A 22,232-nucleotide genomic window follows, 5' to 3' on the forward strand; every position below is an offset into this window, starting at 1 on the left:
TCCAGCATCTTGGGCCAAAGATGCTGGAGGTGGCAGTTGTATGTTCGTGAGGTGTGCTTGCTGTGTGTGTGAATGGCATGTGTCTCTCTTTTGCTGATGAAGATAGTTGCTGAAAGCTATATGTAAGTGTATTTTAAATGTGCCTGTCTGCTACTTGATGAGTCTTCTGTACAGTAGGTAGCAATTTATATTTTCCTACATTGCTGATATTCCTACCTGGAGTTTCCAGTGTTTAAAATCAATTACATAACTCTTTTATGTGATAATTAAAACTTTATGACTATTCCTCAAACACAAACATTTCATCAACATATCTGTCCTATTACATGTTTAGTTTTAGTATTAAGTAGACATTTAAATGCGAAAATAACATTTATTATATCATAGGGTTTCGTTCTCACAGGTTCTTCATCCACACAGGATAAGCAAAAGTACTATTTACCACCTTAGCATTAATCACTATTTTTCTGCTTATATTCCTTGGAGGTAGATTGTACATGTTTAGTATCTGTTCAATATTTTCCATTTTTTACCTTCTTAATGGCACTAACTGTTGTTACAGTCAATTGATTGCACGAGAAGTGATTTATTTAAAAATGACATCTTATGATATGAGTAATGTTTATTGAATTTGAATCACTTTTTAAAAGTGAATTATCTGATATCATTGTTGAAACACATTCAAGAAACTCACTGCAGATCAACATTCTATCAAACTTTCTTTAGTTTTTAACTGGTCGACAATCTGGATATGGTGCCACTGATACGTGTGGTTGGTACAGGTAGCACTCGAAACCACCAGGACAGTAATGACTCAGACACATATCATCTCGATCAATGTAGCAAGGTGCCCTTGCTGCAACATATGAGAAAGTTTCATTATCTGTTAGTAATTTAAATTTTGTTTCACATTAAAAAATGTGAAAATTGTAATAGAAAATTATTGGTTATATCACATAGTAGGCTCCATCCCCCTCTCCCCCTTACACACACACACACACACACACACACACACACACACACACACACACACACACACAAACACACATACTGAAAAATGGTATTTGGATGGAAAAAAAAGGCATTTAGGGGCAACTGTCGATGTATGAATAATGATGATCTTTATGTTGAACGTCCTAAAGTGAAATCATGATAATTTTCTTTTTCTGCTTCACAGACAGGTGAAAGATGCATATTTTTCAGAATATAGTGTCCAAAGCTTCCCATGTGCTACCTTTTGTAGGGGACTAATGAACAAGAACAAGAGCAAATACGTCAGTTTAGAGCTTTTGCTGGGCATATTGTTTTGAATTTTTTAAATTTTTACTTATTATTTTTTTACCATGATTTATGGCAAGAGAATAGGTCTATAAATATATAGCAGGAGGACATTCATCTACCATGTTTTGATGTGGCAAACAGATACTTAACTCTTCATCATTCAAAACGTGGTGAGTACAACTACTGAACATCAGATTTATTTTAAACATTTTTACTATTTCATCTCCTCTTCATATAGTATAATTTTACTGAGATATAACAGCTGTTAATGCAAAAATCCAGCAGTTCTTTGGAAAATGAGTGACAGTAGTTTAACCAATTTTTTTCGTTATTGATCATTTACAATGACAAAGCTGTGTATTTTTTTAAATGAAGGAGATAACAGCTAACAGGCCAAACTTTCTGTAAGAGCAAATTAATTTATGTGGTACTACAATCTTTCTTGTGTTTCTGTTATTTATACAGCTCCTATGTTCTGGTAAAAGTAAACTGAACTATATTTTTGTTAAATATGCTAATAACAAGACCTGAAGGAATTCAATTGTTAGTAGGGACACTGGGTCATTGAAAGGCACACAAACACGACTTAGAACTTACCTAGTTTTTGCATGAATCCACACACACACGCACGCACACACACATATTTGGATTGCTACATTGTTCTGGGTGACTACATTGTACTGGCACAGGAACTCAAGTGGAGGGAGGGTTTGTGCTGGATAGAGTGGGTGAGGAGACATTGGATGCTGGAGTGTAGGCAAGGGTTAGGAAAGGGTGGGTGACAGGAGGAGGCAGCAGCTACACAAAACAAGGGAAGAGGGAAGTTTTAAATGATGATCATGTTCTGGCCACAGCGAAAGGGAGCTGTGCACAGATTAAGAATGGATAATATATTTTCCCCCAGATTCATGACTATGGTATTTACTACGTCCAATGTCAAACAGCAGTATTTACTTCAGATTGACAAGGAGTGCAGGTTTACACTAAGGAGTAAAGTTCAGTGATTTTTGAAGAAATACCAATGAAACCTGAAGGATTATGTTACAATTTGAATGAATATTTTCAGTTAGGATACTACTTTCTGGTTATGAAGATGCAGATGACGTAACATCAATGAATGGTTAAATACCAGTGTCTATTGACTGGGATTTGAGCAGCTAAGTGATGTGGATGTAGTGAACAAAGTGGTTTGGTAGAGGAAGAGAGTGAAGACAAGACAATCCACAAATCCATTATCACACACACTGAGGCACTGAAGTGCACTGATCTGTTATTAGAGTATCGAGGATACTCAGTAGGGTTCAGTGAAGTGAGATGGAAAGACGATGAGGATCCCAGATCAGACACATATATACCATGTGATCAAAAGTATCTGGGCACCTGGCTGAAAATGACTTAAAAGTTTATGGTGCCCTCCATCGGTATTGGTGGAATTCAATATGGTGTTGGCCCACCCTTAGCCTTGATGACAGCTTCCACTCTTGTAGGCGTACAATCAATCAGTTGCTGGAAGGTTTCTTGGGGAAAGGCAGCCCATTCTTCACAGGGTGTGGCACTGAGGAAAGGTATCAATGTCAGTGAGTGAAGCCTGGCACCTACAGTGGATCCTGATGCAGTCTGGAATTCCTGTGTGATGGTCTGGATAGACGTCTGCCTATTACACGTTACGAGCCTCTTCAACTGTCTGCGGTCTCTGTCAGTCAACAGATGATGTCGGCCTGTACACTTTTGTGCTGTACGTGTCCCTTCATGTTTCCACTTCACTATCAGATTGGAAACAGTGGACCTAGAGATGTTTAGGAGTGTGGAAATCTCACGTACAGATATATGACACCCAATCACCTGACCACGTTCAATGTCCATGAGTTCCGAGGAGTGCCCCATTCTGCTCTCTCACAATGTCTAATGACTACTGAGATCGCTGATATGGAGTACCTGACAGTAGGTGGCAGCACAATGCATCTAATATGATAAACATGTTTTTGGGGGTGTCCGGATACTCTTGATCACATAGTGTAGAGTAATATCAGTGACAGCAGAAAATGGTATAACGGAAGTAGGATTTGTTATAAACAGGAAAGTAGGACAGAGAGTGAGTCACTGTGGGCATTTCTGTGATAGGTTTCTTGTCATTAGAAATGACAGCAAACCAACACCAAGAGTTATAGCTGTGGTATACATGCAATGTTACAATCAGAAGATGACGAGGCAGAGAAAACGCATGACAATACTGAACAGACAATTCAGTATGTAAATGGAGATGATAATCTAACAATCAAAGGATACTGGAAAGCAGTAGTAAAGGAAGTTATAGAAGTTGAGTATACTTGGTAGAAGGAGTGGGAGAGCAACAGTAGAAATTGAGTTCTGCAACAAATGGCAGTTAGTAATTGTGAATATGCTGTTCAAAACTCACAAGAGGAGGAGGTGTAGTTGGAAAAGTCCTGGAGATAAAGGGAGATTCCAGCTGGATTACATCATTGTCAAACAAAGATATTGCAATCAGGTATTGGATTGTAAAGCATGCCCATGGGCAGATGTACACTATGATCACAATTTAGTAATGATGAAGATTACACTGAAGGTTATGAGAATCATTTGGAACAATCAATGATGAAAGACATGGGCCACTAAAGTAAGTAAGTATGTTTAAAGAGACCTTGATGTTAATGGGATGTTAAATACAGTTAATAAGATGCATTTGAAACTATCTATGGTTGCAGATTTTGTGGTAAATACCATAGTAGGCAGATCAGTTGAAGAAAAATTGACATATGTAAAAAGGGCAATGACAAATGTTGGACACACAAACATACACACAACAAATGTAACGGCCAAGAATCCTCAGGTAGCAGAAAAAATACTTCAATTGATCAATGAAAGAAGGAAATACAGAAATGTTCATGGGAAGCCAGAAATACAGCAATGTGTCACTTAGGAATGAGATAAATATGAAGTGCAGAAAAGGAAAAGAGAAATGGCTGCACATAAAATGTAAACAAATAGAAAAAGTAATCTTGGGAGGACCATAGAGAAAAGTTGGAATAATATTTGATGAAGTTACAAGCAAGGCAGCAACATTTAAGAATGCAATGGGAATTCCACTGTTAAATGCAGAGGAGAGTAGATATGTGGAAAGAATATACTAAAGGCCTCAACGATGGAGAGGGGTTGTCTGGTGCCATGACAGAAGAAGAAATGAGAGTCGAAAGGAGAGACATATTGAGTCCAGTATTAGAGTCAGAGCTTAGTAGAGCTTTGGAAGAGCTGCAAACAAATAAGACACAAGGAATAGATAACATACTTTCAGAACTTTTAAAATTATTGGGGCAAACAGCAATATAATGGCTGCTCAAGTTGGTATCCAGAATCTATGAGACTGGAAATACACCACCAGACATTTGGTAAAAGAACATCCACACAATCCTGAAAGCAGCAAGGGCAGATAAGTGTGAGAACTGTTGCCCAGTCAGCCTAACATCTCATGCATTCAAGCTGCTGACAAGAACAATATACAGAACAATGGGAAAAACAGAGGACCTGTTAGATCACAATCAAGTTTGGCTTTTGGATTTTGCAAGAGAGAGGCAGTTCTGACAGTGCATTTGATAATGGAAGCAAGACTTAAAAAATATCAAGATATGTTCATAGGATTTGTCAACACAGAAAAAGCATTTGACAATGTAAAATGGTGCAAGATGTTCAAAATCCTGAGAAAAACAGGGGTATGCTATGGTGGAAGACGGATAATATGCAATATGCACATGAATCAATTGAGGACAATAAGAATGGAAGACCAAGAATGTAAGTGCTCAGACTAAGAAGGATGTGAGACAGGAATGCAGTCTTTCACTGCTATTTTTTAATCTATACAATGAAGTAGCGATGATGGAAATACAGAAAAGTTAAAGAGTGATTAGAAATCAGGATGAAAACATATCAATGATAAGATTTGCTGATGATACTGCTGTTCTCAGCAGAAGAAAATGAAAAATGGGAAGGCTCTAGGGGCAGACCAAATCCCAGCATGGAAAAGTCTGGGAGAATAGGGAACTGATATTCTCTGGGATCTAATGCAGAAGATCTGGAAAGGAGAAAGAATGTTGCATGCATGGAGAAACAGTATATTGGTTCCCATATACAAGGGGAAAGTGGATATCCAAAACTGTGGCAACTATAGAGGGATGAAACAGACATCCCACACAATGAAGCTCTGGGAAAGGATAATCGAGAAGAGGCTGCATCTAGAAACTGGAGTATATGAAGAACAGTTTGCATTTATGCCGGGAAGAGGAACAACTGATGCAATATTTGCACTAAGGCAACTGATGGAGAGGCACAGAGAAGTACAAACCGAACTGCACGTGGCCTTTATCGATCTTGAGAAGACAAATGACAGAGTGCCGAGGCAAGTGATATGGAGATGTCTGAGAAGTAAACGCCTGCCCGAAAACTATATCAGTGTGGTAGAAGACATGTAGGAAGGTGCAATGACACAAGTCAGGAGCACTGCAGGTGCAACAAAGGCATTTCCAGTGAGAGTAGGTCTACATAAGGGATCTGCTCTCAGCCCATATCTCTTTGACCTTGTCATGGATCTACTAGCCAAAGATGTGAAAAAAGAAGCACCATGATGTTTTCTGAAGATGTTGTAATCTGTGAACCCACCCAGGAGGCACTTCAAGACAAGCTTGAACAGTGGAGAAAAGCTCTAGAGGAAAGGGGAATGAGAATTAGCAGGATGAAAACAGAGTATATGGGTACAAAGGATGCCAAAGATCTATATATTAACCTGCAAGGAGAACAACTGATGCTGGTCAAGAAATTAAAATACTAGGCTCTTATATGCAAAGTGATGGAGGATTGGAGGCCGAAATACAGCACAGGATAAATAGTGGATGGATGAACTGGAGGAAACTGAGTGGAGTACTGTGTGATAAGGTTAGCTGCAGAATGAAAGGAAAGCTTTACAAGTCTGTGGTGAGGCCTGTGATGCTGTATAGTGCAGAAACTTGGCCAATTACAAAACCCCAAGAGAAAAATATGGAAGTGGCAGAAATAATAATGTTAAGGTGGATGACTGGGGTGACACAAAAAGATAGACTAAGGAATGAGTACATCAGGGGAACAGTGAAAGTGGGGCCCACAGGAAAGAAGATCCAAGAAAGTAGGCTAAGATGGTATGGACACGTGCAGAGAAGAGTGGAGTACTACTTGGGGAGAAGAATTGAAGACCCAGAAATCGAAGGGCCAAGGAGAAGAGGAAGACCGAAATTGAGATGGAAAGGCAAGATAGCAGGGGACCTATGGGAGAAAGGATGGCTCAAAGAAGAAGCATTGGATAGGGATTTACAGGAGAGAAGGATCCAGAAAAGCAATGCTGACCCGACATGACATGGGAAAAGGCTGAGATGATGACGATGATGATGATGATGATGATGACTGCTGTTCTCAGTGAAAGTGAAGAAGAATTGCAGGACCTGTTAATGGCATGAACCATCTAATGACTGCAGAATATGGACTGAGAGAGTAAACTGAAGAAAGACAAAAGTAGCTAGGAGTAACAGAAATGAGATTAGTGATGAACTTAACATCAAACTGGTCAACATGAAATCAGTGAATGTAAGGAATTCCATTACCTCAGATGCAAAATAACACATGGTGGGTGAAGTATAGAGGATATAAAAAGTAGCGCAGGATAGGCAAATATGGCATCCATGGACAAAACAAGTCTATTAGTATCATACACAACCATTAATTTGAGAAAGGAATTTATTAGAATGTATGTTTTGAGCACAGCATTGTGTGGTAGTGAATCAGGGACTGTGGGAAAACTGGATATAAGAGAATCTGAGTGTTTTGGGTTGAGGTGCTGTAGGAGGACATTGAAAATTAGGTGGACTAATATAAGAAACAAGGATTATGTGGAGAACACATAAGATTAGGAATGAGGATGTTCTCCGCACAATTTGTGAAGAATGGAACATATGGAAAACGCTCAGTAGAAGATGGAACAAGATGATTGTTGAGATGATGTGATTAATTGGTCACCATTGTAGCAGCCTATACGTAAATCTGCATGACAAATCATAGAAACTGCCTTCATTATCTTTTCATGATTTACGAAGTCCAGTTACAATTTGTTGTAAATCAGCTATGTCGAATTTAAAGTAAAACTTTCATTCATTTCATTTTCTTTATCAATATATCTTGTCTTTCCTCATAATATTGCTGCTTTTGTCAGTTCCATTACTAAACTTTTTTGATGCTTAACTCTGAACCAGAGCAGAAATATTATAATATAGAAAACATTAAAAAACTAGACAATTATTTCCTGAAAGTGAACTGAAAACAAGTGACACAAAATACTGTGTGTTTTAGATTTAATTTTTAAGATAAGTTGTCACTTGACATGAAATAATGTGTAAGTAATGAAGTGGGCTTTCAAATCTGACATATACCATGTTTCACAAATACAGTAAACAGCAGTTTCCAGTAAAAACATGCAAATTTTAAATTATCCATGTTTTCAGTTGTTAGTGCATTCATAGGTCTATATTAACTTGGATAATTGAGTACTTGCTGTATATAGAGTGAAAGTAATAAAAATAAGTAAAGCAATGCTACACCATACATTGGAGGAACTGAATAGTAAATGGGCTCATAAACAAAAAGTTGCACCATTTGAATATTCATTCTGCTTCAGAGTACACAGGAGCATCCTAGACTGACGAGATGGGTAATAGTACCCGTGCATGTGCATGTGTACACTGTGTGACAAAAGTCATGGGACAGTGATTTGCACATATACAGACAGTGGTAACATTGCATAAATGAGATATAAAAGGCCAGAGCATTGGCAGAGCTGTCATTTGTGCTCACGAGAGTCATGCAAAAAGGTTTCAGACATGATTACTGCTACACAATGGGAATTAACAGAATTTGTATGCACAATGGTAGCTGGATCTTGACATGTGAGACATCCCGTTTCAGAAATTGTTAAGGAATTCAGTACTCTGAGATCCACACTGACAAGAGTGTGCTGAGAATACCAAATTTCAGGCATATCTATCACCACAGACAACATAGTGGCCAATGGCTTCACTTAATGACTGAGAGCAGCAGCGTTTGTGTAGAGTTGTCACTGCTAATAGACAAACAATAATGCTGAATGTATACGTTAGGACAGTGTAGTGAAATTTAGTGTTAACAGGCTACGGCAGCAGAGACTGACGTGAGTGTCTTTGCTAACAGCACGACTTTGCCTGCAGCGTTTCTCCTGTGCTCGTGACCATGTCGGTTGGAGCCTAGATGACTGGAAACTGTGGCCTGGTCAGGTGAGCCCAGATTTCTGTTGGTAAGAGCTGATGGTTAGGTTTGAGTGTGGTACAGACCCCATGAGGCCATGGACCCAAGTTGTCAACAAGGCACTGTAGTTTCATAACAGTGTGGGCTGGGTCCTCTGGTCCAACTGAACTGATCACTGACTGGAAATGATTATGTTCAAGCTATACACTTCTGACATCATTAGTGTGGGGGCAACCTATAGTTTTATGAAAACTGAATAAATTTTCAACTGTCAAGATCGCTAAAAATCATTTATCAATACAGATGATAAGTTTTGGCAATTTTCTGTTGCCATCTTCAGATCAGAAGGGGGAAACAGAGAATTGCCAAAACTGGTCATCTATATGAATAAATGATTTTAGGTTATAATAGAGGGAAACATTCCACGTAGGAAAAATATATCTAAAAACAAAGATGATGTGACTTACCAAATGAAAGTGCTGGCAGGTCGACAGACACACAAACAAACACAAACATACCCACAAAATTTTGTGTGTATGTTTGTGTTTGTTTGTGTGTCTGTTGACCTGCCAGCACTTTCATTTGGTAAGTCACATCATCTTTGTTTTTAAATAAATGATTTTAGCTATTTTGGCAGTTGAAAGTTTATTTAGTGTTCATACGTTCAGCTCCTTGGAGACTGTTGGCAGTCATTCAAGAGCATGATATTCCCAAATATGTCACCAGGCCACAATTGTTCATGATTGTTTTGAAAACCATTCTGCACAATCAGAGTGAATGATTTGGCCACCCAAATTGCTTGACATAAATCCCATTGAACGTTTATGGAACATAACTGATAGGTCAGTTTGTGCACAAAATCTTGCACTGGCAACACTTTTGCAATTATGGATGGCTGCAGAGGCAGCATCGCTCAGTATTCCTGAAGGGGACTTCCAAAGGCTTTTTCAGTCCATGCTACGTCGAACTGCTGCATTACGCCAGGCAAAATGAAGTCCAACACAATATTAGATGGTATACCATGACTTTTGTTACACCAACATGTGTGTGTGTGTGTGTGTGTGTGTGTGTGTGTGTGTGTGTGTGTGTGTGTGTGTGTTTTTGTGTACATGCATGTGCATGTTTTTTAATTGTTCATATTTCTGTTATGAGTTTCCATTATTGTAGTAATATTTTTCTTTGCGGTCTAGCATTAAGGCATTTGGAAGCTACGAAAGCACAGTATTACAAATGGAAGTTCCCATGTTACAGGTAGCATGATGATGAAAGAACTCAGAATATGGGCATATGTCCTGTTCTCTCAGACATGTGTGACAATTGTAGCTTCACACAAATTTTAACATTAGTGAGTAATTATTTTAATCATGCTTGCTAACATGTGAACACAAGGAGCTCTGTAACTAGTCACAATGTTCTAAAAATGTGTATATAGCTTCTGACGTCTTAGATGCAGATAAACTTCCTAGAATTGGAAGGGAGGATTTGTTGAAGCTGATCATAAGAAGTACCTAAGTTAGGAAAGGGAGAATAATTCAAAGATTCATTCAAATACACTAAAGTAATTTTCATCAGCTCTCGAGGAGTGTGAATGTTTTAACTTTCTATTACTTTGAGAAGCTGTAATGGTTTATATGTGATATACTCACTGTACTCACATACTCCTGAGAGGCAGCAACCATCACAGCAGGCGTAATCATCAGCACACTATAAAACAATGTTATTATTAGCACGTACACACCATTGTAAATAGTCTATTGGTTAAATTATAATAGATAATAGAATTAACAGTACTTCCATTAATAAATGATGCACTTGTGGTAGGAAATCTATTAACACTGACAGTAACCATATAGTTCATTCTACATTTTATTTAATGTCTAATATAATTTTCTACTGACTGTGTGCAAATACAGAAACATATTGGTCCTCATCTGAGAGATACATCACAACATGGATCATGCAGCACAAAAGGAATACATAAATATTTCAAATAAAAGTTGTAAACAGAGCTAACAGACATCCCTCTTTAACTGGGACCCTCCCAGTTTGAGGAATTAGTTTCTTCATCCCAGTCAGTTCTTCACTTTGTCACAATTATGTGATAAAATTTCAAACTTGCTCAACATTAAAATGAAAATAGTCAGTGCCATGCTCTGACTGTCTAATACACAATGCAATACACTATTCTAGGATACACCATGATACATCAATATTTTACCTACAATTTTTTCTACACCTACACTTATAACTTGCATATCTTTTGATCACATTCATATATTTATTGATACAAAATGTACATACAAATTATGTCTATGCTAAAATGATGGTAACTCAAGACTGTTGCACAAATGATTTATTTATTTATACAGTTTGCTCTTTTGGAATTTTCATAGTCATTGCCATTATTGTTGGCTATTGAAATGTTTGTAAGGGATCAGAGGAATGTGCAACATGAATGAACTAATTGAGTTAATGCTTAAAGCGGTATTGTGCATTTGGTGGAATTTATTTCGCCTAAGGCTTTGGCCAGAGTTGTTATAACACAGTAAAAATTTAAATTTCATGTGGCATTGTTGGCTGAGATATCACACAGGTTGGGTTCACCCACCTGTTGGAAAGCATAATCTCCTTCTGCTTACACCGGCCCCTTTCCTTGTGGAGACGGAGCAAGGTGGCGCAGTGGTTACCACACTAGACTCACATTCAGGAGGATGACAATCCAGTTCTCATCCTGTCATCCAGATTTAGGTTTCCTGTGATTTCCCCAAAATGTTGATCTTGCTCTTCTGAAGGGGCATGGTCGACTTCCGTCCCCATACTCCCAAATCTGAGCTTGTGCTCTCTCACCAATGACCCCATTGTGGATGGGATGTTAAACACTATAACCTTTGAAACTTCCTGGCAGATTAAAACTGTGTGCCCGGCCAAGACTCGAACTCAGGACCTTTGCCTTTCGCGGGCAAGTGCTCTCCCATCTGAGCTACCATAGCACAACTCACGCCCGGTCCTCACAGCTCTACTTCTGCCAGTATCTCGTCTCCTACCTTCCAAACTTTGCAAAAGCTCTCCACGAACCTTGCAGAACTAGCACTCCTGAAAGAAAGGATAGAGCACTTGCCCGCGAAAGGCAAAGGTCCCGAGTTCGGGTCTCGGTCGGGCACACAGTTTTTATCTGCCAGGACGTTTCATATCAGCCCACACTCCGCTGCAGAGTGAAAATCTCATTCTGGAAACATCCTCCAGGCTGTGGCTAAGCCATGTCTCCACAGTATCCTTTCTTTCAGGAGTGCTAGTTCTGCAAGGTTCGCAGGAGAGCTTCTGTAAAGTTTGGAAGGTAGGAGATGAGATACTGGCAGAAGTAAAGCTGTGTGGACTGGGTGTGAGTCGTGCTACGGTAGCTCAGATGGTAGAGCACTTGCCCGCGAAAGGCAAAGGTCCTGAGTTCAAGTCTCGGTTGGGCACACAGTTTTAATCTGCCAGGAAGTTTCATATCAGCACACACTCCACTGGAGAGTGAAAATCTCATTCTGGAACTATAACCTTCCTTCCATCTTGATTGCAGATGTATGAGAGTTGTATTGCATGTGTATTTGTGGAGTGTAGGTGAGTGGAACATATGCATGTATAGTATAGTGTTATGTCTGCGTTGGATGATGATGAGAGAAGGGAGAGGGTGAAATCTAATGCCACCACATAGCCTACTCCTCTCAAGTAACACCAACAGGGCCACTGAGCTTACGTGCCCATTTCAGTTGTTAGACTTTTTTTCAATCAGATTCTGCAAGACTTGAACTTATTTTGTTTCTATAATTTTTTCTTCTCCTCTGGAAGTGAGTGACAAATATATTCTGGGGCTGCAATTAAGATTATAAAGTTTTTTTTCTATCTCTGTACATTTTTGTCATGGAGTCTACAGTGTGAAAACAAAGTGAAGTATTTTTTTTTCTTTCTTGTGATTTCATTCCCCTGCCCCATATGGGCAGGGGAGGGCTGTCAGCGCACAATCTGCCGCTCTTCAGCCGAGTGACATGGCAACTAAAATAAGAATAAAATGTTACATACATAAGGTGATAAAAAAGGGGAACAGAAAATAGAGTAAAGGGAGAAAATGGAGGTAAAAATAGACTGACGTGGAGACGTTCATGGGGGACAGTTAAAAAAGTCACCAGAAAGTTAAAAAAAAAAACACAGTCGGCGATTCTTAAAACACAGAGAAGACACTGAATGGACATGCACAGGTTAAAAGACGGCCACAGTATTAAAAACACTCCAAAACAACACACTTAAAACCCACTTGTAGCACACACGATGAAGAATAAAACTGCCAGGTGGGACCTGCCGAGGGAAAGGTCAGAGAGGATGGAAAAGGAGGGGAGAGCATGGGGCAGCTGGGGAAGCGGCGGGATGAAGAGAGTGGGGGCGTCAGTGGGTACACGAAGAGGCAGGAGACACATGTGGTGGGAGATGGAGAGGGAAGACAGGGCAGGAGGGAGTGCAGAGACACTGAAAGGGTGCACAACCGGGGGGGGGGGGGGGGGGAAGGGGATGAGGTCATAGAGGATGCGTGTGGGGGACGGAAGGCAGATGCGGAAGGCGAGGCGGAGCGCATGGCGTTCAAGGATTTGGAGGGCTTTATAGAATCGGGGAGGGGAGGAAATCCAAGCTACGCTGGCATAACAGAGGATGGGGCAGATCAAGTATTTGTAGGTGTGAAGAATGGTGGAAGGATGCAGACCCCACATCTGGCCGGACCGGAGTTTCAGGAGGTGGGGGCGGTTGTGAGCTTTGTTTTGGATGGTAAGGAGATTAGGAGTCCAGGTGAGGTGGCGGTCGAGTGTGAGGCAAAGGTATTTGAGGGTAGGAGTGAGGTGGATAGGACGGCCATAAATGGTGTGGTAGAAATCATGGAGGCGGAAGGAGCGGGTGGTGCGGCCTATGATGATCGCCTGGTCCTCGAAGGAACCGCTGGTTGCACCACGCGGTGAATTGGTCGAGGTGGGTTTGGAGGGTATGTTGGGACCGTTGAAGGGTAGGATAAAGGGGTAGAAAGGTGGTGTCATCAGTAAACTGGAGAAGATGGACAGGTGGGGGAGGTTTGGGCATATTGGCAGTGTACAGGAGATAGAGGAGAGGGGAAAGGACAGAACCTTGGGGCACGCCGGCAGAGGGTTAGAAAGTACAGGAGTTGGAATTGTGGATAGTCCCATAGGAGGGACGATGGGAGAGGAAGGAAGCAACGAGACTGACAAAGTTGATGGGGAGAGTATAGGTCTGGAGTTTGAAGAGGAGCCCCGGATGCCAGACACAGTCATAGGCATTCTGGAGATCAAGGGAAACAAAGATAGTGGAGTGACAGGAGTTAAGTTGGGCGGAAAGAAGATTGGTAAGGTTAAGGAGCTGGTCGTCAGTGGAGAAGGAAGGCCAGAAGCCACATTGGGTAAGGGGCAGGAGGTGGTGTTGGTTGAGGTGGCGGTGAATACGGTGAGAGAGGATGGCCGATGTGAAGTATCAACATGGAGAGTATTTATGCACAACTTGTCCAGTGTGAGATATATTTAGCACAGTGTTTTGGGACTATGTTATCTTGTTATAAAGAACTAAGGAAAGTACGTATACAAAAACAGTTAAATGTATCAATCAACACAGAGCAAAGCAGTACCCATGGCAATAGCCAGAGACAATAAATACGAATTATGGACTGCTTCAGAAAGAATTCCATTGTGCAATCACAGTGGACCGATGAAGAGTGGACTCTGAAATTACAGCATCTTTTCCCAATAATTGCCGCAAACATGACGTCATTTTGACGCCACGCGTAATATCGATGAACCCATGAGCGGCTATCGACTTTGTGACAAGAAAGAATATGGGGTGAAAGCTATGTGGGAGCAGAGGCAACAAGCCAGGTAGTTCCTTCCAGACCACTAGAGCCGCTATGGGTCAAACGAAGCTGCAATTGACCAATGAGAACTGTCCAATGGTGATTATTGACATCATATCGTCTTGCTCTGTACTGAAGTCCATGGTTGAGGCGGGTCCACACAAAGAGTGCCGCGCAGTGCCGTGCTGCGCTGCTGCATCCCGTGTACAGCTGTAGCAGAGAGGAGTGCGCCGTCCGTGCCCCGCTGCGCCGTGCTGCGCCGCGCTGCTGCAGCCCACGCACAGCTGTAGCGGAGAGGAGTGCGCCGTCTCCGCCCCGCCGTGCTGCGCCGCGCTGCTGCATCCCGCGCATAGCTGTAGCAGAGAGGAGTGCGCCGTCCACGCCCCGCCCCGCCGTGCTGCACCACGCTGCTGCATCCCGCGCATAGCTGTAGCAGAGAGGAGTGCGCCGTCCACGCCCCGCCGCGCCGTGCTGCGCCGCGCTGCTGCATCCTGCGCACAGCTGTAGCAGAGAGGAGTGCACCGTCCACGCCCCGCCGCGCCGTGCTGCGCCGCGCTGCTGCATCCTGCGCACAGCTGTAGCAGAGAGGAGTGCACCGTCCACGCCCCGCCGCGCCGTGCTGCGCTGCGGTGCTGCATCCCGCACACAGCTGTAGCAGAGAGGAGTGCGCCGTCCGCACCCTGCCGCGCCATGCTGCACCGCGCTGCTGCATCCCGCGCATAGCTGTAGCAGAGAGGAGTGCGCCGTCCACGCCCCGCCGCGCCGTGCTGCGCCGCGCTGCTGCATCCTGCGCACAGCTGTAGCAGAGAGGAGTGCACCGTCCACGCCCCGCCGCGCCGTGCTGCGCCGTGCTGCTGCATCCTGCGCACAGCTGTAGCAGAGAGGAGTGCACCGTCCACGCCCCGCCGCACCGTGCTGCGCTGCGGTGCTGCATCCCGCACACAGCTGTAGCAGAGAGGAGTGCGCCGTCCGCACCCTGCCGCGCCATGCTGCGCCGCACTGCTGCAGCCCGCACACAGCTGTAGCAGAGAGGAGTGCGCCATCCACACTCCGCCACACCGTGCTGCGCTGCGCTGCTGCATCCCGCACACAGCTGTAGCAGAGAGGAGTGCGCCGTCCGCGCCCCGCCGCACCGTGCTGTGCCACGCTGCTGCAGCCCGCGCACAGCTGTAACAGAGAGGAGTGCGCCGTCCGCGTCCCGCCGCACCCTGCTGCGCCGCGCTGCTGCAGCCCGCGCACAGCTGTAGCAGAGAGGAGTGCGCCATCCGCACCCCGCCGCGTCATGCTGCGCTGCGCTGCTGCAGCCCGCGCACAGCTGTAGCAGAGAGGAGTGCGCCGTCCACGCCCCGCAGCGCCGCTCCGATGCGCGCACTGTGTTCCAGTTGGATCGCGCGCAGGGTCTGAAGATGGAGCGAGCCAAAGCCCCGTCTAAACTGAGCGTGCGCAAACGCGCCACTTCCTTTGATGTACCGACAACAGCCGCAACACAGCGCAGCGCGGCACGGCATGGCACGCTCAGTGTGACCCGCCTTTACAGTCGTTTTTGTATATGTTTCATATTTACGTACTACTCATCTTCATTATAAACAGGTTTTTTACTTTAAATTTCATAAAGTTCATGGTGCAACTCAAGAGATTTCCTGCAGAAAAAATGTCCACAATTAATCCTAAGTAAGACATTTAATTTTCAGTAAGTAATCTCCTAGCCTATAAATGAAATGTATTCTCTTCTGCTGTGAATGAAGCTGTGTCATTTCTGTTTGCTTACTTAAATAACTTTGATATTTCAGTAGGAGTATTATTTGATGAAGAATTTTATGTTTTTCAGAATATTCAACACAAAAAATTGACTTAGAAATAGTCCTGTAAATTCCCTGGCTGTTCATCTGGATATTACGTCGGTTCAACAGAGAAAGTTAGGAACAAGCATTTAAACAGGTTTCCAAAACTACTTCAAGGATTGTTTCTGAAGCGGAAAAGTGTTTGTAAACTGTGACCTGATATGAACTGTGCTACTTATTTTGTTTGTGAAGATCATTTTTTCGAGGAAGATTTTATGAATAAAACTAGGCATAGGCTAAACAGGGGTGAGTTTCCAAAACATGTGGCAGGTGTTCCATGTGAAATTGTTAATATCAGTAGTGAATCAGGTGAAACTGTTGCTCATAGTGAAATTTTTATTGTGTGCTTAACAAATAAAAAGTAAGTTTTGTTTTCATTTCACTGTTTTTATCCACCTTTCCTATTTTTGGTGCTTAATGTTGATATCTTCTTTTTTGTGTTGAAGCGTTTACAGTTGTAAGATGTAGGAACTTTTTTAAGAAATTAATGGTCAGTAGTGCACGTTTCCTGGGCAATTACTCAGAAATTACAGTCCTGGAACATGGTTGTAACAAATTTTAGAGTTCTTCATTCATTAACACTGTGACAAAGATTTCTTAATTGAACCTCTTTAACTGCTGATTATTCTCTTAATAATAGTTTTTTTTTCTTCCATTAACCCCACAGCTTATAAGATGTCAAAGTATGACATTATTCAGGAATATTTGGGGTCCAATTTATATGCAACACTTTTTATTTAGCCTGTGACAGTTATTTAGACTACAAGCTTGTTTCGACTTACTGTCAGTTTCAAGTGTTGCGTCTAGTTTTTGTAACGCACAAAACGTCCTGGAGCTCTTATATGTTGATACAAATCAATGTAAGTGTGTCAGTTAGCAAGTCTATTCTTGATGTTTGCGCCTGACAGTTGCTGCTCAAGAAAAGATCATAGAAGCAGCGACTGTCAGACGCAAACGTCAAGAATAGACTTGTAAACTGACACACTTATATTGATTTATATCAACATATAAGAGCTCCAAGATGTTTTGTGCGTCATAAAAACTAGACGCAAAATTTGAAACTGACAGTAAGTCGAAACAAGCTTGTAGCTTAAATAGCTGAAGCTAAATAAAATTGTTGCAGCTAAATTGGACTACCGGTACAAATATTCCTGAATAATAGGTTGTCACAGCTGTATTGCAGTGTGCTATAGCTGTGTTTATATTATTTTATTATGATGTTAGCCAAAATAATTACATAAAACGTCCAGAAAACTGAGATAAGAAAATTAAAAGAAAAAAAGCAGCGTACATAAGCTAGGAGGGATGCAACCCACAATGTTATCCTTTTTTAGTTCATCTCCATACCACTAGAGGCGCTGCTATCAAGCAGTGTTGCCACAGTCTAATGTAACAGTCGCGACACTCACTGCTGTAAAAGTTGTTGCAGTTTGAAAGATGGAGCGACACTAGCGCTCCAAGCGGCAGGTAAGGTGAACGTCAGACGCGTCGTAAGCATAACGTTTGTTTGCATCCATTTCCTACGTAATTTCCGAATTTTTTGAGTTATTTTCTTGCCTCCAAGGGTTTGTGTAGTATCAGAAGGCATATATCCTTCTAAAAATGATTCTAAAATAAGCGCAAGTACGGACAAAAACCATGAATAGAGTGGCAAGCTACAACACATTCGTGAAGAAACACTTGTGACATTGGACAGAATTGCAGCTTACCACGTTGATATCAAAAGAATATAAAAATACAGTTTCACATGTAAGAAGCACAGACATGTATCTCTACATGCAAAAGCGATCGACAGCTCGTTTATCGTTATGTAGGCCTACTGTGTTTGTCATTGTCGCCTGTTGCCACAAGTACGACCTTCATCTTTATATTATTCTAAGTGGGACAAGCAACTGCCAAATAGTGGAAGAAATATGCTGAAAACATTATAATGAGTTGATTACACTACCTATTACAAAAAACAAAATATTTGATTAACTTTCAAACAATCTGTCAGTGAACAAGGTACAGCTGGCGCTGTAGGCAACAAAATCGAGGCGAAGAGTCGCGACTGTTATGTTAGACTGTGGTGTTGCCCTCTTTTAACACGGGAGTTGAGCTTCTCTTCTCTTGTTGTTCTGTGGTAAATGCTCCTCCATTCAATCGCAGCAATTTAAACTGTCGCTTAGGTTACTGCCTGACCACACACTCTAAAGGTGCCTCGTTTTCAGAAATAAAGAGCCAAAAGGAAGAATATGAATTATATTGTTGATCTCTACGGTCTCTGCCTAACCTTATACTCGGAAATTGCTAAATATTTATTTCATCCTTCGTTCTCAAATAAGACTGAATGTAAATAACAGCCAACAAACATTGCTGAACGTATTTGTATTACACTCATCAGAAACTAACAGAACGTGTTAACAATGAAAACATGAAAAAAATTACATGTAACGGGATGCAAACCAACAACTTTCGGCTCCAGAAACTACGAGATCATTCAATACACTAGCACTTTACGGTGCGATGTTAAAACTCCGATTTTGGTTATCATATTGTACCTTGAAGGTTTGTATTGCTGATACGTTATTGACATTTAATGATAATGCTGATGTGTTTGCGATAAATTTTCAATGATGCATTACTCTGAAACGGCATACTGCAATTTATAAAACAAGTGAAACAAGTGTGTTTCATTCTTAATTTGTAAATTATTGACGATAATAACTCATTCCTAGGAGAACACTCTTTTATAAAAGTATTAACTGTAAAAAAATCATTACTTGGCATTTTATGATAGCAATAGTTATGATAAACCATTCCAAGAACGTGTTTTTGTAAGCCTCCGGTATGCGCGCATGAAATCTTGGTAGAGGCACAGTCTAACATAACAGTCGCGACACTTAGCCTCGATTTTGTTGCCTTCAGCGCCAGCAGTGCTCCAAGCGGCCAGTAGGTTGAACTGTGAGTTCGGCGCGATGGTGAAAGCGAATAGTGATTGTTTATTTTGATTTATACAATGGTTTTTTCCATCGGGAGCGTTTGTAGCGCAATAAATTGCAGCAGCAATAGGAAGAAGACACCACAGCTGTCTTTTTTAGGTTTCCTAAGGATCCTGAGAGGTATATACCATCATGTTACTAAACTGTATCGTCAGGATTCATTTGCAAATGTATGTGTATAAATCATGAATGTTTCGTTTTAGGAGCAAAAAAATGGCTAGTTAATAGCAGACGAGAAGACCTTATGAAGAAAGACCCGGTTTACTTGTATAATAATACACTACTGGAAATGGAAAAAAGAACACATTGACACCGGTGTGTCAGACCCACCATACTTGCTCCGGACACTGCGAGAGGGCTGTACAAGCAATGATCACACGCTCGGCACAGCGGACACACCAGGAACCGCGGTGTTGGCCGTCGAATGGCGCTAGCTGCGCAGCATTTGTGCACCGCCGCCGTCAGTGTCAGCCAGTTTGCCGTGGCATACGGAGCTCCATCGCAGTCTTTAACACTGGTTGCATGCCGCGACAGCGTGGACATGAACCGTATGTGCAGTTGATGAACTTTGAGCGAGGGCGTATAGTGGGCATGCGGGAGGCCGGGTGGACGTACCGCCGAATTGCTCAACACGGGGGGCGTGAGGTCTCCACAGTACATCGATGTTGTCGCCGGTGGTCGGCGGAAGGTGCATGTGCCCGTCGACCTGGGACCGGACCGCAGCGACGCACGGATGCACGCCAAGACCGTAGGATCCTACGCAGTGCCGTAGGGGACCGCACCGCCACTTCCCAGCAAATTAGGGACACTGTTGCTCCTGGGGTATCGGCGAGGACCATTCGCAACCGTCTCCATGAAGCTGGGCTACGGTCCCGCACACCGTTAGGCCGTCTTCCGCTCACGCCGCAACATCGTGCAGCCCGCCTCCAGTGGTGTCGCGACAGGCGTGAATGGAGGGACGAATGGAGACGTGTCGTCTTCAGCGATGAGAGTCGCTTCTGCCTTGGTGCCAATGATGGTCGTATGCGTGTTTGGCGCCGTGCAGGTGAGCGCCACAATCAGGACTGCATACGACCGAGGCACACAGGGCCAACACCCGGCATCATGGTGTGGGGAGCGATCTCCTACACTGGCCGTACACCACTGGTGATCGTCGAGGGGACACTGAATAGTGCACGGTACATCCAAACCGTCATCGAACCCATCGTTCTACCATTCCTAGACCGGCAAGGGACCTTGCTGTTCCAACAGGACAATGCACGTCCGCATGTATCCCGTGCCACCCAACGTGCTCTAGAAGGTGTAAGTCAACTACCCTGGCCAGCAAGATCTCCGGATCTGTCCCCCATTGAGCATGTTTGGGACTGGATGAAGCGTCGTCTCACGCGGTCTGCACGTCCAGCACGAACGCTGGTCCAACTGAGGCGCCAGGTGGATATGGCATGGCAAGCCGTTCCACAGGGCTACATCCAGCATCTCTACGATCGTCTCCATGGGAGAATAGCAGCCTGCATTGCTGCGAAAGGTGGATATACACTGTACTAGTGCCGATATTGTGCATGCTCTGTTGCCTGTGTCTATGTGCCTGTGGTTCTGTCAGTGTGATCATGTGATGTATCTGACCCCAGGAATGTGTCAATAAAGTTTCCGCTTCCTGGGACAATGAATTCATGGTGTTCTTATTTCAATTTCCAGGAGTGTATTAGGTTTTGTTCGCTACATTTCGAACAAAACCAGGTCATGAACGCAGACAATAACAAACTCGTGTGGAATGCAGTATCCCCACTGTTTGACATTCCTAATAAGCCACCTCAACTGACGATAAAGAAGAAACTGCCACAAAGATTCGACAGTCAATCTAAAGGTGTAAAACAGTCCTATGACACAGAAGCAGCTAGTTCAACTCTCCATTTATTAGTGCCAGATTCGTGAGAATCACCAACACAAGACCTGCTTTGACGATGAAGTGGTTAGATTAAGTGCAGCTGTTCGTGTCTTACAAAAGCGTGTGAAGTGTCAGAATGTTCAGATCGCTAGACTTCGATCGAAACTATTATGGGACAAGGAAAGTGCTACAGACAGATTGTTTGAAAATTATTCAAATATTTTGTTTTTCGTGAAATGTAATGTAATCAGCTCATTATGTTTTCAGCATATTTCTCCCACTATTTGTCAGTTGCTTGTCCCACTTAGAATAATATGAAGATGAAGGTCGTGGAAACAAGTGACAATGACAAACACAGTAGGCCTACATAACGATAAACGAGCTGTCCATCGCTTTTGCATGTAGAGGTACATGTCTGTGCTTCTTACATGTGAATCTGTGTGTTTATATTCTTTTGATATCAACGTGGTAAGCTGCAATTCTGTCCAAAGGCGCAATTGTTTCTTCACGAATGTGTTGTAGCTTGCCACTCTATTCATGGTTTTTGTCCATACTTGCGCTTATTTTAGAATCATTTTTAGAAGGATATATGCCTTCTGATACTACACAAACTCTTGGAGGCAAGAAACTAACTCGAATAATTCGGAAATTACGTAGGAAATGGATGCAAACAAACATTATGCTTACGACGCGTCTGACGTTCACCTTACCTGCCACTCTGAGCGCTAGTGTCGCTCCATCTGTCAAACGGCAACAACTTTTACAGCAGTGAGTGTCGCGACTGTTATGTTAGACTATGGTAGAGGTCTGTATCGAATGCTAGTACCGAAAGTCGATCACGCAGTCTTCGATATTATAACACCAAAATGACGTCACGTTTGCGGGAATTATTGTGAAATGAACCTTACCCGGATTCTGTGGATTTCTGTGGATTTCTATAAATTACTAGGCTGTATGATTAAATCGGAGAGCAACAGACTTTTGCGGCTAACATAAAAATATTTCTGGAAAGAAAGGGAGATGAACTGTATCGTTATGCGTTAAGAGAATGGAAA

The 22,232-nt window shown here is 42.6% G+C and overlaps 1 protein-coding gene across 1 annotated transcript in view; it reads right to left on the reverse strand.

Moving 5' to 3' along the window:
* Positions 1-292: 292 nt before the first annotated feature.
* LOC124798723 overlaps positions 293-22,232 on the reverse strand; it is a 198,071-nt gene continuing 176,131 nt past the window's right edge. The window contains exons 5-6 of the mRNA XM_047262247.1: positions 10,236-10,293; positions 293-856 (exon numbers count right to left, since the gene is read on the reverse strand). Of these exons, the coding sequence (XP_047118203.1) occupies positions 723-856; positions 10,236-10,293 (192 nt within the window). The 3' untranslated portion in view covers positions 293-722. The remainder of the gene's footprint in view (positions 857-10,235; positions 10,294-22,232) is intronic.

This window comes from Schistocerca piceifrons, chromosome 5 (assembly GCF_021461385.2).
Source record: "Schistocerca piceifrons isolate TAMUIC-IGC-003096 chromosome 5, iqSchPice1.1, whole genome shotgun sequence".
Classification (NCBI taxonomy): Eukaryota; Metazoa; Arthropoda; class Insecta; order Orthoptera; family Acrididae; genus Schistocerca; species Schistocerca piceifrons.